The 19,619-nt window shown below is 39.7% G+C and overlaps 1 protein-coding gene across 9 annotated transcripts in view; it reads left to right on the top strand.

Annotated features, from left to right (window-relative positions):
- PRDM5 (PR/SET domain 5) overlaps positions 1-19,240 on the top strand; it is a 255,853-nt gene extending 236,613 nt beyond the window's left edge. For 4 of the 9 annotated variants that reach the window (XM_070791013.1, XM_070791012.1, XM_070791014.1 and 1 more), the window contains 2 exons: positions 43-243; positions 14,672-19,240. In XM_070791013.1, coding sequence (XP_070647114.1) covers positions 43-243; positions 14,672-14,836 — 366 coding nt within the window. In that variant the 3' untranslated portion in view covers positions 14,837-19,240. The remainder of the gene's footprint in view (positions 1-42; positions 244-14,671) is intronic. The other 5 variants (XM_019962203.2, XM_019962200.2, XM_019962202.2 and 2 more) reach the window with 2 other exon arrangements.
- Positions 19,241-19,619: the final 379 nt, after the last annotated feature.

Here is a 19,619-nt window from a genome sequence, read left to right on the forward strand (position 1 = left end):
CGCTGCACTCATTCGCATTCCTGGCCTCTTCCCTGACTGCAGGAGAAGCCATACAAGTGCTCAGAGTGCGGCAAGGCCTTCAGCCAGAAGCGCGGCCTGGACGAGCACACGAGGACACACACCGGGGAGAAGCCTTTCCAGTGCGACGTGAGTGTGCCTCCCTGCTTCCTGTGGTCCTCCTGTAACCTCCAGAGACAGGAGATACATTCGTGGGGATGTATCCATGCCTCCTTTTGTGCACGAGTGAGTGAGTGTGTGTGTGTGTGTGTGCGCGCGCGCATACTTTACAGTGCTAGTCTGTCTATTAATGTCTTGTGCTCCTTATTCCTTTTGATTGCATAATCTGTGTAGCCACGTTGTAGCATATTTTTTTACCCTAGTTTTCTGGCAGTGCCTGAACTTTGATTTTCTTTAAGACATACTTGTACCCTGTTTTAATGCAGTTGAGTTGTTATTCCAAGGTGTAAATGCATGATGACTAAGACAGGTTTCATGTGTCTGGCCAAGTCTTTTGACAGGTTAATTATAGTTAACCAGAGATTTAACTGCTTATAGATATTTTTATTTATTTTGTTAAAGCCAAACAATGAATTTCTAAAACAAGTATGCTGCTGCTGCTAAGTCACTTCAGTCATGTCCAACTCTGTGCGACCCCATAGATGGCAGCCCACCAGGCTCCCCCGTCCCTGGGATTCTCCAGGCAAGAACACTGGAGTGGGTTGCCATTTCCTTCTACAGTGCATGAAAGTAAAAAGTGAAAGAGAAGTCGCTCAGTCGTGTCCGACTCTTCGCGACCCCATGGACTGCAGCCTACCAGGCTCCTCCGTCCATGGGATTTTCCAGGCAAGAGTACTGGAGTGGGGTGCCATTGCCTTCTCTGAAAATAAGTATAAACTGCTTTAAAAAGTGCCACTGCTGATTGTTTAGATTTTCTGCTTATGACATTTGAAGTGAAATGAAATTATCAACATAGTTGTTCACATTATTAATGAGAGGACAGAAATACTACCCTTGTCTGTAAAATGAATTGGATCATTGATTAATTTAGAGAAAAATGGTTTATCGATGAAGAGCATCACCATTTTCTTCTGTAAGATTGACAGTAGACAGAAAGTTGACACTGGCGTTAGGGAAAACACTTACTTCTAACGCAAAAATAGCGAAAACAGAGAATTGCTGTAGTTTAGTGTAAAAAGCAGAGAAGGCAGTAGCACCCCACTCCAGCACTCTTGCCTGGAAAATCCCATGGACGGAGGAGCCTGGTGGGCTGCAGTCCATGGGGCCACTAGGAGTAGGACACGACTGAGCGACTTCACTTTCCCTTTTCACTTTCACACATTGGAGAAGGAAATGGCAACCCACTCCAGTGTTCTTGCCTGGAGAATCCCAGGGACCGGGGAGCCTGGTGGGCTGCCGTCTATGGGGTCACACAGAGTCAGACACAACTGAAGCAACTTAGCAGCAGCAGCAGCAGTGTAAAAAGAAACTTTGAAATTGTGATGTGTGATGTTGCCTAGTTAACAGTTATCTTTCAATGTCAAGGGAAACTGAAGGACTCATCCCCTTGGCATACTTTGCAGAGTAAAGGGTGGGGTAAGCAGTCTGTATGAATAGAAATCACAGACATACGCTGCTTTCCTTGTCTTTCCATGAAACTGTGGTGGTAAGGTTAAGGTAGCAGTGTACTACCAGGGGACTGCTCACAAAAAATACATTTATCAACAGTGAACTTCTGTTAAGGAGAGAACTATTGGTAGAAAATGAAATGCACACATGGGGAGCTCTATCCTGAACAGGGGGTACAGTCAGTTTAACAATTTAATGGATTGAGCATTTAATCCATTGGTGCTTTCACTGGAATCATTTTCGTAAAAACAAAACTTATTTGGATCATTTAGTTACACAACTACACAAGTGATACAAGAAATGAAGTATTAACTGTATAATGACATCTTTCTACCATCACACTGCATGACTTTTATTTATGCTGAATATCTTCTTCATAGACTACTTCCTTAGTCTACTATTTACTGGACCATGGTGTTATTAAAAAAAAAAAAATTATCCTACAAGCATGATGTTTTCCATCTACTTCTATCCCATTTACTTCTATCAGATGTTCATCTCTCTGGGCCTTATCTGCAGTCCAGACTGGTTTACTGAGGAAAGATACAAGTTTAATGCCTCCAAAACTTCCCTGAACTTCAGCCTGCTCAGGGAACTGGCTGGCTGTTCAGTCTTGTCCTCTTAACCTACTTAGTCCACATAGAAGTCATCCTTTCTCACTCCACTGCCAGCCAGCTCCTTCCTAAGTATTAATAGTTCTCAAATCCATTGCCTCCTCTGTTTTGGTTCCCAATAGCAGTGCATAGCCTAGACCCTCACCTCACTATTTCTTATTGCATCCAACCTTCAATGTATGTGTTCTCCACCACCACCAAGATGATTTTTTTTTAATCAAAATGAAATTCACATAAAATTAACTATTTTAAAGTGCACCATTTAGTGGCACTTAGTACTTTGACAGTAATGTGCAGCCATCCCCTTCGTTCGAAAACATTTTACCATCTCCAAATAAAGTTCCCTACAATTCCCTCACTCTCCCCAGACCCTGGCAAGCCCCAGTCTGCTCTTCTCTATATATCTACCTATATTTTGTATTTTTACTGTAAGTGAATCATATAATATGTGACCTTTTATGACTGACTTCTCTCACTGAGCACAATGTTCTCAAGGATAATCTACACTGTAGCTTATTTAGTATATTACCTTGTATGGCTGAATGATATTCCATTGTATGTATATGTCACAATTTGTTTACCTGTGTCAGCTGATGAATGTTTGGGTTGTTTTTACTTTCTGGCTATTGTGCATACTGCAGAAACAAAGGCGTTTATACATGTTTTAAGTACCTGTTTTCAGTGATTTTGGTCATGTACCGAGAAGTGGAATTTCTGTGTACATATGGTGATTCTGGGTTTGAGTTTCTGAGGAACTGCCATACTGCTTTTCACAGTGGTTGCACCATTTTATATTCCCACCAGGAATACATGAGGATTCCCGTTGCTCATCATTCTTGTCAACACTTAATATTTTCTCTTTTATAAAATTATATTCATCTTAGTAGATGTGAACTGGTGTATCATTGTGGTGATTTACATTTCCCAAGGGATTAATGATGTTGAATATCCTTTCAGCAAATGTGTGTACTTGTTTTTTTGTTTATGTTCTTTGGAGAAATGTCTGTTCAAGTCCTTTGCCCATTTTAAAATTATGTTGCTTGTCTCTTTGTTGTTGAGTATGAGAAACTAGATATTAGACCCTTATCAGATATGATTGCAAATATTTTATTTCATTTTATTAAATATATGTCCTCTTTTCACTTTCTTTGTTCTTTGATACGTAAAACTTTTCAGTTTTGATGTTTAATTTATCCATTTTTTCTCTTTGTCACTATGCATTTTTGGTCCTATTTGAGAATATACTGCCAAACTCAAGGTCATAAAGATTTACCTTTATGTTTTTATCTAAGAGTTTTCTAATTTTACCTCTAAGGTTTAGATAATATAAATCCATATCAAGTTAACTTTGTGTGTATGGTGTGCGGTAGAGGTCCATTGTTTTCCATTTTTTCAGTCTTTCACTATTGAATATGATCTTAATTATGCACTTAAAAAATAACTTCCCTTTATTATGTTGAAGAAGTTCTAGTTTCCTGAATATTTTTATCAAAACAGGATTTTGAATCTTGTCGAATGCTCTTCTGAATCACTTGACATCATTTTCTTTCGTTTTGTCCTGTTAATGTGGTATATTACATTGTTTGATTTTTTTTCCTTTTTTTTTATGTTGAACTACCATTACAGTCCTGAGATAAACACTGCTTTGCCGTGGCTTTGTGTGTGTGCGTGCTCAGTCGTGTCTGACTCTTTGTGACCCCACTAGGCTCCTCTGTCCATGGAATTTTCCACACCAGAATACTGCAGTGGGTTGCCATATCCTCCTCCAGGGGATCTTCGCAACCCAGGGATTGAACCTGTGTCTCCTGCATTGGCAGGCAGATTCTTTACCACTGAGCTGCCTGGGAAGCCCCTTGTCATGGCTCATAACCCTCTTACTATGATTTTGGATTCAGCTTGTTAGGGTTTTTTTGTTTGTTTGTTTCATCTTGTTTTCTGATGGTTCATTTGAAGATTTTTTCATATATTCTCATAGTTTTCTTTCATTGTAATGTCTTTGGTAGTGATATCAAGGTCATACTGACCTCACAGAGTGAGTAGCAAGTGTTCCTCCTCTTCTATTTTTTGTAAGAGTGTAAGAGAATTGGTGTTCATTTTTCTTTAAATGCTTGGTAGAATACATCAGTGAAACTACTGGGTTCTAGACTTTTCTTTGTTGAGAGGATTTTTGATTTGGTCTTTTTACTTGTTATAGGTATCCTGAATTTTTCTATTTCTTGTTGAGTCAGTTTTAGTATTTGTGTATTTCTAGGAATTTGTCCATGCTGACTAGGTTATCTGGTTTGTTGGCATGCAGTTCATAGTGTTCTTTTATAATCAATGGGCTTTCCTGGTGGCTCAGATGGTAAAGAATCTGTCTGCAATGCAAGAGACCAGGGTTCAGTCCCTCAGTCAGGAAGGTCCCTGGGAGAAGGGAACGGCTACCCACTCCAGTATTCTTGCCTGAAGAATTCCACGGACAGAGGAGCCTGACGAGCCAGGAATTAGACACGACTGATCAACTAACACACACTTGTAATCAATCCCTTTCTTTCTTTGGGTTTGGTATTAATATCACAGTGTGACTTCCTCAATATAAACTCAATCTTGCTTCTCTGTGATGACTTCTCACAACCTGTAAGGTAAAATCCACCTTCCTACTTGACTGAAAAATTACTCTGGTCTTTGTCAATTCTTACTATTTTGTATCTTAATAATTCCTTATCTATCAGTACTCTGCGGTTTCTTTGCGGTGACTCTTACAGTTTCCTGAAGCAGCAGTATTGCTTCATATCTCTGTCTCTTGTTGCAGGTAGCTTGCATACACCGTTCCTTATGCCTAGAATATCCTTTTCTGCTTCTGATCCCACTGCCAAGTATATGTCTATATATGCATATTTCTGCTATATACATGTGTGTATGTATATATACATGCATATGTACACGTGTATGACATTTGAGTGGCACTGAGTAAAACTGTAAAGAAGAAACTGATGTGCATCTATCTCAGTTCTGGAGATAGCACAGTTGTGCTTCAATACGCCACTGCACTCATCAAACTACCCTAACCCCTTAGGCCCAGTCATTCCATGCAGTGCAGCTCCCCCACATGGGATACCTATTAAAATGTAAATGTCTTTATGACTACACATATGGTACCTGACTTCCAAATTCTTCTTTCTCCTGCCTCGATCTCTCTTTTGGACTCTAGGCAAATACTGTGAATTGCCTATACAGCATGTCTCCTCTCTCTGAACATGTTTCCTTCAACTGTCCAACTCTCTCTGAGAATTCCATCTCGAAATAGCCCAAACCAAAGATCTGAGCCTCATGTCTCACAGCTTTTTTCCCCTGAGCTATAACCAGTAGCATCATCTAGTTGAGATTCTATAGCAAGAAAGGCACAGTGATCCACAGTTTGTATGTATTCTCTGTGATTCCACTATAGTCCAGAAATGCTGTGTCCAACTCTTTGCAACCCCATGGGAATGTAGCTCGCCAGGTTCCTGTGTCCATGGGGTTTCCCAGGCAAGAATACTGGAGTATGTTGCCATGCGCTCCTCCAGGGGATCTTTTCAACCCAGGGATCGAACCCACGTCTCTTATGTCTGCTGCATTGGCAGGTGGGTTCTTATCACTAGTGCCACCTGGGAAGCTCCTTTTCTAGGAAGCAGTTGAGGCTCCCAGGGATTGAGTGGCTTGCCTGTCATTCACTGCTCATAACTGGCCAAGTCAGGATTCCAGGGATCAGATCCAGGCAGCTGCCTCTCAGCCCAGTGGTTCCCGACCCTCTTTGCTTCTCTGTGCTTCTCAAACCTGTCACCCTGTCTAAATTTCCACTGCCACCATCACTTTCTCACTCCCTGCATCCAGGGCAGTAGCAAATCTGATTGACTCTGTAAATAAATTAAGAGTGAACAGTCCTCACACTTCACCAGCTACCAGCCTAGTTTCCTGTAATAGTGAAATAGCTGTTTTTATTTTTTAGTAGGAGCATAATTGGTTTACCACGTTGTATATTTTCTGCTGTACAACAACGTGAATCAGCTGTAAGTATACATATATCCCCTCCCTCTCACCACACCCATCCCACCCCTCTAGGTCATCACAGAGCAGGGTAGGGGACGAATTGAAGCTGAGCACTGACACGTACATATACACTACCATGTGTAAAGCAGCCAGCTGGTGGGAACCTGCTGCACAGCACAGTGAGCTCAGCTCAGGACAGCGGCTTCTTAATTGGTCTCTCTGCTTCTGTCTTTGCTCCTGACCGAGTGTCCTCAACTGGCCACCCACAGGGATCTTTCCAGCACCTGAGTCAGGTTTCATATATGCATGTAGATTGTGTATGCATTATATGAGCCTCGTTTGCTCAGACTCACTTTAGAGTGAAAGCCACGGTCTTGCCGGAGTCTGGATTACTGCGTGATGAGCACCCCACGCTGCTGCCCCAGCCTCTCTGCCCTCAGCACCACCTCCACTCGCTCCGCTGCGTGGCTTCCTTGCCGTTCTTGCAGATGCACTGAGTGCGCCCTGTGAACCCGTCTTGGCACCTGCTGTTTCCGCAGCCCGGCGCGCCCTCCTGGGGTACCTCCATGGCCTGTCCCTGCACTGCTTTCCGTTCTCGGCTCAGGCTTCTGTCTCTCTCACTCCCATTACTCTCTTAACTCTCACCCCATAGTCGTCTTCTCCTTCACTGTACTCAGGTTCCCCTGAAATAGTAAACGTTTTTAAAATCATTTATCATCTGTTATAAGATCCTCGACAACAGTGTTTCTCTTCTTTGTTTACTGCAGTATTTCCAGCCCTAGAACAATGCCTAGAATGTAAGAAGCCTTCAGAGAGTATTTTCAAGGAAAGAACAAATGAATTCATGACCACTCTCTTAGTGTCCAAATCATTTCTAACTTGGGGAGGAATAATACTTGCTCTCCGTGACCCCAGTTGTGTACCCTGTAGCTTGCTGACTAAATTATACCTTAGCGTCTGTCTCTTCTTCAGTTCCCACCACTCGCATCCTTCCAGTCTTCTGATTGCCACGGTCTCTGGGGTTCAGCTCCAGCCTTCTGACTTCCTTCTCTCAGGTTACGCCTCTGGCAGCCTCACAGCCTCAGCCTGAGGGAATGGTTTTCACTTCCCCACCTGAGCCTTGCTCCCTGTTCCTCTGTACCTGTGTGTGTCTTCTTCCCTCTCCCTGCAATGTCGCTCCCCACCTTAGGGCACTGTAACCCCTGCGCATCTGGGTAGAATTCAGCATGCCCTCCTCTGTGTCTTTCTTGACATTTAGTTCATGGCATTGCAAGCATTTCTCCTTGGCACCCTGGACTCCACAAGGGCAGGACAGAGTGGTCTTTGTCACTGTGCTCCTTACTGAAGTAGTAGACACTTACCTCTGTGTGGTAAGTACTTGGTAACTGAAAATGTCTGTATAGAATTCTAACACTGTATCCAAGGACTTTCTGTTAAACATGTTGTTTCACTTTTAAGACAAAATCAGTTTACCTTCAACCTAGAGAAAGAATAAAATTTTTTCCCCATTTTTGGGCCTATGAATTAATACTAAGGTGGCATAGGTTGAAGGGTTGTATCGCAGGTGGAAAGACAGAGAAGGAGGCATCCCTGTTGGAAGTCCTTTCTGCTCTCCCATATTTTTAAAAGACTATAATCATCCTTACATTTGACTGATTTATACAGAGCATCAGTTTGAAGCCTCTTCATGACTGCATTTAAGTTCATGAAAACGTAGCTTTTAACATGTAGGTAGCAACTTAGCAGCAGCAGCAGTCAGTTTCACAGCCATGACATCACTGCTCTGCTGACATTTAATCTTCTGTCCTGGCCCTCGTTCAACAACCTGTCGGATCGTTCCCATCCCGTGTCCTGTTGGAGCTTCCAGGACCCTTAATTCTGAGCCGTCATCAATGACTCAGCATCCTGCTCAGCTTCCTTTCTTTTCCTCCAGCTCACTGATGCCGTAACTCTCCCGTGGTGACTGTATCGGTGGACTTCCTCTTTGTATCCTTCACAGCACACTGGTGAGATGAGCTGTCTGAGGATCTTTTTTTTTTTTTCTCAAAGAGATTTTCATTTCTGAAAAAAATGGAGTCAGCCAGGCAAATGGAAGAAAGTACAGGGGGCTCACATATCTCTGTTTGAAGTGAGAGCCTTTAATAATAGCTGGCCTGTGGGAGGTGGTATAGACGCTGAACCCAGATTGTCTGGATTTAAATCCTAGAAACCACTTCCTAGTTCTGTGACCTTGGGCAGCCTGCTTGAAAGTGTGGAAGTGTGTGTCAGTTTCCTTCTGTAAATTGGGGATAATAGTACTGGTATCTATCTAAAAGGGTTTGAGAACTGAACAAGCTGATGTTTAGAAATTGCTAAGGGTGGTTCCTGGCACACGGTGAAAGCAGCTGTTAGTGCTTAAACCTAGTCCCTGTGCCAGATACTGAAGTAAAACAGTGAACAAGGTGCCGTGTCCTCTGCTCTCATGGAAATCACATTCTTGTGGAGTATAGCCTTAAATCAACCTGAATAAATGTCTGATTGCATTTTATGATAAAGACTGGGCAAGGGGGAAAGGAGGGTGCTGTGAAGGAGTAGTTAGGGAAGAATTCTCTGAGTAACCTAAAAGATGGAATCAGCCATGGGGGAAACAGCATTCTAGGCTCAGGGAACAGAACAGAGCCTGATAGTGGAAAAAGGAAGGGGTGTTCGGGGAAGTAAGAAAGCAGGTGGAGCTAGAGCTCGGTGAGAGAGAGAGGGACCAGTACAGCTGGAGAGCAGACTGGGAGCCTTTTAGCCACAGCAAGGAATTTGTTTTGAATCTAATTTCAACAGGGAGCCATTGAAGAATTTGGTATCTGTTGTTCCTTTGGACATCAGGTTTAGAGTAAGGAGCCAGGGGGAGAGAAAATAGGAAACATTTTAATTCTTTCTAATTTATGATCCCAATTGTTCATTTAGACTTATAAAACAGTTTAGAGTTTCCTTTACTTGAAAATAATCTCTAAAGATACCTTTTTTGGTTTTTCCAGAATTATTCCATAGCCTTTAAGTTATTTATATTGCTCATAGGGATTGTATCAGTCATCTGTCTAACTTCCTCCTTCTTTCTTTTCTTTTAATAAATATCAGTGGAATGACTACTCTTGCCCTCCTGTTCTTTAGACTAGTAAGGAGAGACATTAGAAAGCACACAATTAATTGATTACACTCGAGGTAAGTGTTACCAAGAAACTGTCAAGGCTACCATGAGAGCGTTTGGTGGAAGACTTCTACTGGCAGACACACCCTGAGGAACATGTGGGAGGCAGCTAGAAAAGAGGAGTGAGAAAGTCCTGAGGTCGGAAGATGTGGTGTCATCACCAGCCCACACTAAAGCTGAGCGGTTGGGCTAGAGTTTAGTGAGTTTCCATCAAAGTAAGGAGGGATCCAGGGAACAATTTGTAGGTAGCAATATGATATTTGTCCTTTTGAAATTCCTCCAGCCGCTGGGTGGAGCTAGGACAGTAGGGGATAAGGGTGCATGCAGAAGGATCCAGGTTGTGTTTATAACCTGGGTACTTTTGACAGTGTGAAATTGTCCACAAGTCACAGGGAATTTTGCCTCTCTGCCCCTATACAATATGCAGGCAGTAACCCCCATTCTTGAGGACGGTTACACATCCCCCCTAATTCCGAACACTTTCCTGAGAGGAGGGAACATTGTACCACTGTTTGAGAACCACTGACACTGGCTGTTGTAATAATCTACACTTTGGTTTCCAGAGTGAGGCGCTGCATATCTCAGGAGGCTAGGAGACATCCCTGGGGAAGCAGGAAGGAAACATGACAGCTTTAATCCCTGCCCATCATATATGATAAAAGTGGGGACAGAATTAAGCTTTGGATCACTGAACAGAGGGCTTGGTGCCCTGGTCCCCAGGTAGTCTCAGGTGATATGCACACTCCGAGGTAAGAGCAGCAGTTCCACAGTGACGCAGGCTGTCACTTGTTCGTTTCTGTGCATTGTCAGCTTTGTGATTTATGTGTGCCCATGAAGTAGAGATGTGGATTCTGTTATCTGTTTTAAAATAGAGTACAGAAGAGTCCTATACAGAAACCACAGATTGAAAATGATATTAATAATATAAGCACAGAGTAACAAAAAGAAAACAGCAGAGTTAAAATGACTAGTTAGCAGTAAATTTAGATTAAAAAATGACACCATCATATCTGGAAAAAAGTAAACCAAAAATTGAAATTATCCAGAAGAGACACTTATTTGTCTACACTTTTGTTAAAGATGACTTTGAGTCTAAATATACTATATCATATCTTAGATTTTGCCTAATGAAAGTATGAAGTCATAATTATTAGCACAAAACTTTGCTTCATCTTTTTCACATGCTTTTAAAAGTTTGTCTTTAATAGTATAACTTACAGCTTAGTACACTTGGTATATTTTATTGACAAGTACAGATAAGTGGTGCCTGCTGAAATCTTTTCTTTTGGCTGGAGAAGCACTGGTCTCGGCAGATAATAGTTTGTGCTCAGGCTGTGGCAGCAGAGATGGAGACAATTACATGTCTTCTAGAAACGTGTATGGGGAAAACGTGGTGGTGACTCAGTGAGGTGGGAACCAGAGAGAAACAGATCGAGGCTGAGCCAGATCTCCAGCAGATGTCAGACAGGTGGCACTTTTTTTTTTAAGAGAATTAGATTTGGGAGACAGTCTTTTTTTTAAATTACAGTTGATAAGTTACAGGTATACAATACAGTGATTCACATTTTTAAAGGTTATATTTCATTTACAGTTATTATAATATATTTGCTGTACTTTCTGTGTTGTATATCTTGTAGCTTAATATATACCTAGTAGTTTGTACCTGTTAATCCCCTGCCCCTGGATTGCCCCAGCCTCCTCCTCACTCTCCACTGGTAACCACTAGTGTGTCCTCTCTCTCTGTGAGTCTGCTGCTTTTTGTTAGAGTCACTAGTTTGTTGTACTTTTTAGATTCCAGTTCTGTGTAAGACCGTAAATTTGAAGTGTCTTATTCAACAAGCATTTAAATCCTCCACTGTACAGATCAGGAGAGAAGACTGAGTCAGAGATAGGTATTGGCAAGTGAGCTCCATACAAACAGTCACAAAAAGCATGACTATGATGAAGATAACCAGGGGAGAAAACAGTTAGTGAATGGAGACGTGGACTAAGGAACAGACACTGTGATGAGGGGGAAATGGCCAGAAACACAGAAGGGAAGCAAGGAGAATCGGTCCTTACAGAAACTAAATGAAAGGCAGAAGGAAAGGGCCAGGCGTGCCGTGCGATGCTGGAACTTCATGCCAAATGAGGTTTCAGGAGTCCCTACTGCCATGCGGAGGTTGTTGGTGATGCACGGAAGTAGTTTAGAGAGTTGAAAAGGACTTACTAAGGCAGAATTCTGGTGGGAGTGGGCTTGAGGCACGGATGGAACATGAGGATGTGCACCCTTCAATCAACCAAGTGTACTTTTTCCATTCCAAAGTAGTATTTGGTTTCTAATTATAAAAGTTCCCTTTTCTGTTTCAGAAAAATTAGGAAATACGGAAGGGAATAAAGATAGAAATAAAATGATCAAATTTCTCAACTGATGTCAACTAATATTAATGTCAGTCTCTTGATATTTTCCTCCAGTACTTATTTATATATAGTTATGATCTTTATTTCAGTATTATAAATTAAATTGTACATTACTATTATTCTGTTTTCTTGCCTTTACATTTTCTCTTGCCTTTAAGTATTTTTTGAAGTATGATTTTTTTTAACCAGCTGAGAAGTATTTCTTCATCTGGCTATATAAAATATGAATATACTCTTAAACTTTGGGCAAGTAAGTCATTTGTAATACTCCACTTCTGTGAATAATTCCGTGATGAACATCTTATTTGTACATCTTGAACTAAGAGCTCTTCATACAGATAGCACTCCTGGTTCTTTTAAGGCTTGTGAAAATACTAATAATCTCTGTCCAAGATGTTTTGGGGTAAGAGCTTCTCAGTACCATTACACTCCCATCAGCATCATTTTCTGTAATTGTGCATATTCTATTCCCTGTTTTAAAATCATGTTTGGGCATATGTCTGTGTGTTAGTTAATCGGTGCATTTCTTGAAAATCCCGTGAGTTTGTGTTTTCCTTTTTACCCTAATTTCAGTCTTAAAGGGTACTCAGTATTTTATATCACTTATCATAACTTAAGTATTATATCATCTGTCCTTGTATTTTATGCACTTTCATATTCGTGAGTTTTTCCTTTTTATCCCCTGATTTTTACTACATGAAACTACCCAGCTTTGTTTCTTAGAAACTGTTTAAAGGTATGTACTCTGTTTTAAATTATGGCTGTAAAACTTTTTTCACAATAAGACGTGTCATTTCCTAAGCTTGATTGGAAGCATTTTGTCTTTGTTCTGGAAAATGATTCTGTTTGCCTTAAAATCATCTGTATATTACACGGAACTGCTACTCTTGATAGTAGCTGTGTTCCCTCTATCACACATGGTGACCGCTGTGGTTTCTTCTTTCCAACCTGCTGATGATTCTTCTTGACAGAGAAGATGAAAGAGAAGAAAACAGGCACTAACGTTTATTGAGTGTCTGCAATATAGCATCTATTTGCATAGGTTACCTCATTTAACCTTAATTCTGGGAGGTAATGTTCATTGTGATCATTTTATAGCTGACAGAACTGAAGTTAAAAGGCATAACTTGTTCATCAAAACTTCCTTAGTAAGTGTTAGAATCAGATTGAAACTCTGTGAGTTAATTCAACGCATACTTAGTGCTTAGTCTGTAGGCACTGTCTGCCCCTTAAGATACATGAGTGAATAGAACATACGCAGATCCTCTGCCTTCGTGGGCCTGAGGTCAGGATGCCAGGGTAGTTGTAGGTTTAGTGAGGGACTTTCTTCCTGATTGTGTCCTCACACGGCCTTCCTTGGTGTGTGCAGGCAGAGAGACAGAGAAGAGAATCTGTATCTCTTCCTGATTTTGTGAGGGTGTGAATCCCATCACAGGACTCCATCCTCGTGAGCTCATCTGCACCTCAGGATCGCCCAGTTCCTGCACTTCCATAATCATCACCTTGAGGATTAGGGCTTTAACTTGGGAGTTTTGAGGGGACACAAGCATTCAACCCACAGCAGACTCTAAAACGTTCTTCCTTTAGATCATCCTAGGCTGCTACTTCTGTATAATGCAAAATACATTGTTGGATTACTCTCTCTCCTTACCACATCGGGGGCTTGCCCTTCTGAATTTCTTGTTGCTATCAACATAAAATCCCTCTTCTCCCATAAAGAGAGAGGTGAATATTTTTATTTGCTTTTGTATTTTCACAAGCTTCACCTCATTCAGAATCTCAGCTTTCATTCCAGTATTTTACAGGCCTTTACCTCTCCCATTGTATTCATTGTATTTTTCATGGAATTTTCACATTATTTAAGTGTGCCTTATTTTACAGTGCGTGTGCTTTTGAAGAATTCAAGTAAGTGGAATTTTTGTGAATAGCACCAAACTTTTAGTGAAAACTTGGTGCTATAAAAGATTTCCATTTCATTTTTACTTTTATATAATTATGGCTTACATCTTCTGGGATAATTTAATATTTTCAATTATTCAGCTGTTTAATGTCTATTGAGCTAGTGACAATGTGGCAGAGATGACATGAAGCAAACATATTAAGTGAAGTATTTTTACTGGAATACTGAGTATGTCAGGATGGTTAAAGCAGTGTTAATCTTTTACTTCACAGATGGGTCCAAATTAATCACTAGTGAGACACATCTTGTGCTTCTTATGCCAAGTTCTAGATAGATGCCCTCTAGACCATAAGACATTTTGTTTAATAAGAGGTTTAATATGAAATCATTAATACACTCCATTATGAAAAGAAAAATACTGTTTCCAGGGAGTTGTTTCTCTAGAGATGTTTAAATATAGTAGGTGGGGGAAGGAGGCATGTTGGTACACAGAAGACACATAATAAATGCAAACACCTCTTGGAGCTGTAATTGTCTTTACTTCTGACCTTGCATGTTAAATTCCATTTATTTCAAGAGCACTTTCTTGTTGTTATGCCTGTCAGCACATATTGATAATAGGAGTTTGCATAATGTATATTGTGTAAGAGTGATTATTGTTGCTCAGTCGCTAAGTCGTGTCCGACTAAGCCTAACCCTCTGGGCTCCTCTGTCTCTGGGATTTCCCAGGCAAGAGTACTGGAGTGGGTTGCCATTTCCTTCTCCAGGGGATCTTCTCAACTCAGGCATCAAACCCAGGTCTCCTGCTTGACAAGCAAATTCTTTACCTGGTAAAGAGATTCTTTACCGGGTGGATTCTTACACCGCTACCTGTGTAAGTGATGAATTTGTGTATTTTCAGATTTTTTTAATATAATATGACTGGTATCTTTGGGTCTTTTCTAGGTTTGTGACTTGGCTTTTAGCCTGAAGAAAATGCTGATCCGACACAAGATGACTCATAATCCCAATCGTCCGCTGGCAGAATGCCAGTTTTGCCATAAGAAGTTTACAAGGAATGACTACCTCAAAGTGCACATGGACAATATCCATGGGGAGGCTGACAGCTAATGGCAGCTGCAAAGGAATTAAGCCATTCAGAAGGGCTCCGGATAGGAAACCCAGGTTTCTCTCACCTGATAAGCGTAGCAGAAGTAGCCAAAACTCACTCACTGGTCTCACAGTTCTTATTTGCCTACCTTTAGAGTCTGTACATACATATGCAAAAAAAGACAAAAAACACTACTTTTATTAAGAAATAGTAAAAATGGAAAAAATAACTTTATAACCTTCCAAAATACTACTTTTGTTATGTCATATAAAAATGGAAAAGGAGCCATGTCATCTTCTTCTTGGCCAATCTCTCTGTAGTGAGGTTTATTAACATACTCTTTGTCAGGCTTTTTAATTTTATTTTTATCCTTATGTGTGTGTGTGTACGTGCTGGTTATCACAATTGGTTATTACTAATTTAACCAGAAAGGAATTAAGATTTCCAAGATATCATTACAGATAAGGATGAGAGGCAAGAGTTTCCCAAGTCTCAAGTGCAGTAACAGTATAAAACTCGCTGTTTGTGAAACAGGCCAAAAGTTGATGGTCCTTCATAGCTCCTTACAACAGATGAGTTTAAAAAGGTGTTTAAGAACTAAAACATCTACTGAAATTTTCCTTATTTTAGACAATCCTCAGGAAGCATTTCCTCATCATTCAGTTGCCAGCATGCACGGCTAGAATACTTATATCAACACAGAAGTGGCCATAACACTTAAATTTGTCCAGGTGATTCTCCTGAGTTTCTACTAGCTACCTTTAGAAATTAACAGCAGATGACTAACCGTGGAAACCAAATGGGCTCTCAGTATCTGCTGACTGACGGAGCAGCAGGACGGCAGGTGCATCAGGGTGCTGACCTGGCCCTTCACCCTCTCGTTGCATCGGGGAGCACAGGGCCTGTCCGTGCAGATGCAGCAGTCCTCAAAGCATCTACATCCTGTTTCTCAAGAGACATTTTCCAGAATCTTGGCAGTAGGTGATTCTGAAACACTTTTGAATTACTCTCAATCCTTTATAATTAGGAATCCAGAATAAAAAACACAACCCTGGCAGTTGTTATGACGAAATGATCGCCAATGTTTAAGGGAAATTGAAGCAAGAAGCATAATTTCTTCCTTTAGGTTATATTTCGGTTCAGTACTTGAAAACAACGTACAATGAACAGCTTGTCTTGGGAGAAGATATGATAAAATGTAATAATGTTGTTAAAGTAGCGTAGAAAAATCCCAACCAGCAAAAACTTAAAATGAATACCAATTCAAGAACTTATCTATTTGGAGCCCATTCAAAAGAGAGAAAGTATAATTTTAAGGAAGTTATTTAATTCTAATCATTTGTGGAGAAAGGTTATCTGAAGACAAAATTCTCTGAAATCAGGAATCTTGTTTTAGAATTATATTTATGCTCAGTTCCAGTTCTAAAAAGAAGCAACGATTCATTATAGATATTTAAACTCTGTGAAAAATACTAAATTTGAAATTCACCAGAGGTAATTTTTAAAAATATAAATTCCTGGATTATAATTTAGAAGATGTCTGAGTATGGCTATATGAAGCATTGGTTCTGAAATTATAGACTATATTTTATACAAATAGATTTTGGTCTTGTTTCTTGCTATGTCATTTGTTTCAGTCATATATTTTTAGATCTAAAGTGTTTTCATTTTAACATAACAGTGTGCTTAATCTCATTTGAATATAAAAGGACAGCTGTAAAATTTAGTAGATGGTAGTATTTAAACATGTTCTGCTCATTCCTTTGGGTGCTGCCTTCTCTGTATGGGATGCTTCATAGCTCAATTGTGTGAAACTTGAAGCCAGACCAACTGTGTTTCATCTCGATGACTCACAATTTACAGGGCTGCTGAGGAAGTTACCCTGGAAAGCATGTTATCAACATGCTGTGGAGAGGACTGATGACGATTGAAGTGCTGGATGTGATCTGGCCCAAGGTTTGCAGTCAAAAAAGACTTCAGAAAATGACGTGCAGAGACCTGCTGGTACACCATCCTTTATTTTCAAAGCACTGAAACCAAAACAGACCCTTAAAAGATCATTTCTGTGCTATCACCTTTTATCTGAAAGACGATTATTTATAAAACATTTCAGGTATCTTATTAGAGTTTGTGTCTTAGAACTTTAAAAACACTTAGCAATAACAAAGAGATAAGAATTCATTTAGTTTGATTGAGAAATTAAGAACAGAAATGAGACAGTCATAGAGGAAAAGATCAGGCATGCTGGAGTGCAGGTACTCACTTTAAAGAATCTTCCTCTTAGGCTGCAGAAGGTTACGGCTCCCATACGTTTGTGGGAAGAGGTCAAACTCTTACCCTGAGGTCAAGACTGATGGTCAGAAGTATTTAGTAATACGGGTAGGTTCAGATATACTTTTATAGTTACTATCTTTGTATAGTAACATTTAACATATTTGTATATCTAGAATTTTTTTTCTTGTTTTACAATCACTGGCTTCTGTTTTCTTTTTTTTCCTTGCCTTTTTTATTGGGGGTTGCTGTTGGTGATACAAAACAGTTTGTTAATCATATTTGCAGCATAAAAGTATTCATTGGTGATTCATTTTGGGAGTTACACAAAATAGTTAAAATACTACTTTTCAGAAACATTTTTATGTTTTTTTTGTGTGTGTGTATATGCAGAGGATCACTCTTATGCTTATATTGTACATGCAAATACATTACTTTGTTCAAAACTCTTCAGACTTGTTGCAGCCAAGCAGGATATGAATCACAGAAACTCTTATAATGGTAGTTTGTGCATTCAGTTTTATGGGCTGCTACTCTCTCAAAGCTGGAAGGGAGGGAAAGAGGCTAGGTACTGGAAATACTTTTTCCTTCACAAGCTTAAATGTTACTTGTGAAAACTTGTCTTGGGGTTGTAAATATATGGAGATGGACAGGTAGGAGGAAATGTGCCTATTTAAAACCCTAAAATTTTGTCATTAATAATGAGGTTTACTTGCCTGTACATATATAAATGCAGTATTTGTGAATACAGTAGAACTTTAGTACCATTTTTATTTTATTATAAATCTGTAATCTATATAATCACTACCACAGCTGGAATCAGCATTGTATTTTACGATAGGACAGTTCTACAGTAAAATCAAAATGAACATTTAAAGTTGTTTTTGATGAAAGAAGAAAATATAATTGTCATTACTCCCCGACTCCTGTTTTGCAGTTTTATTTCTAAGCATTTCTAGATCTGGAAAATCTCTATAGTTAAGCCAAGTTGGTTTCAGGGCCACAGAGAGAACACCATCTTTAACTCTCATCTCACTTTTGGTCAAACGTAAACACCATGTGAAAAGAAACATTACTAATAATGAAAAAAACTTGATTTATAATATTATCTCTGAGCATAAATATCCTGATATTCACAAATATAATTTAAAGATGATTAAAGTTACGTCTAATATTTTGCACATTCCTTCTTTTAAAAGTGGTGTTTTATTATTATGGTGGTGTTTCAATCTTGTGAGGTTTCCCTGGTACAAAAAAATTATCATCATCATACTTAGGATTCTCCAAGTAGTTGGCTTAGAAATGATACATTCATTTACCTTTGATGTGTCAGAAGTCATTTAATTAGCTGAGGCTCTAGTTCTTTGGAACTTCCGTAGTGTTAACTACTTTGGGCTCAATATTGTTATCACTGCTGGTAGTTAATTTGTTATATGACAGGAAAAAAATTAACACCAGAGCCTTCAGTCTGGGCCATGTTAGAATAGTCTAGATTTCCTAGGCCCGTGGACTGGCACAGAATGCAAAGAGGATCTTATACCAGAATGGTGCTGCTAATCCTGTGTCCAAGTTCGCATTCTCTCTTTAAAGAATGCGTAACACAGTACTAGAAAACAGCATATATAAAAATGTTTCTATTTATTTCACAGCAGGCTTCCTAAACATTTGATATAGTTTTCTAACCCTGCAAGCATTTAAGCAAGTAGAGTAAGTTTTTATGCCACCTTGGCATGTGAGTCAGCAGAAGAAAATTAAGATTTTAGGTACTACTCATATGCTGAACATTGAGAAAGGAGATAAGACCAATGAAACTTGATGATCTAAATTAGTGTGAAGGAGTTAATATTAGAATATCACAGTTCCTAGCAAGTCACTATAGACTTCCTAGGAATTACTTACTTAATAATGCATTTGCCTTTGTAAAATCATATAAAAATGAAAGGAATTCCAGCTTGTAGTGGATACCTCATTTTAAAATTTTGTCTTCTTGGAGAAAAATAATGGTCTTTTCCTTAAAGTAAAGTTCACCTGACATCTTTTATATTATGTTTGACTGGCCTACCTTTTCCTCCCATTCTTCTACTAGAGACTATTCCTTAAGTGTATGTACATTTTGGATGTGTTTCTAATAAAGGACCTATGGTAAGATTTCACATATTTTATTCTGTCTGAAAATACTGTGCGTCTGTGATCATGAATCTGTCCTGCCTTTCCCAGTCTTACCTAGCCTTCATATGACACAGAGGGCTTTTATTAGACTCTGTACTTAGGGAGAAATTTGTTCTTTACACCTAACGTACGAAATTCATCATCACCAATATGTACAGCTGATTAAAGCCTGACATTGTAGACATAATTCAAGACCCTCCTTTGTATGGTTCTCGCTGACCCATGGCAGCTGGTGATGCACAACTTGAAACGAAAGAGATTGCTTAAAAATATTCCTGGGACTTTGATACCATGGACGTAAGTATAACTGCTGAAATCTGAAAGAATACACCACCATTATTGGGATTTAGTTGTTGGAACAGT

This window comes from Bos indicus, chromosome 6, assembly GCF_029378745.1.
Source record: "Bos indicus isolate NIAB-ARS_2022 breed Sahiwal x Tharparkar chromosome 6, NIAB-ARS_B.indTharparkar_mat_pri_1.0, whole genome shotgun sequence".
Classification (NCBI taxonomy): Eukaryota; Metazoa; Chordata; class Mammalia; order Artiodactyla; family Bovidae; genus Bos; species Bos indicus.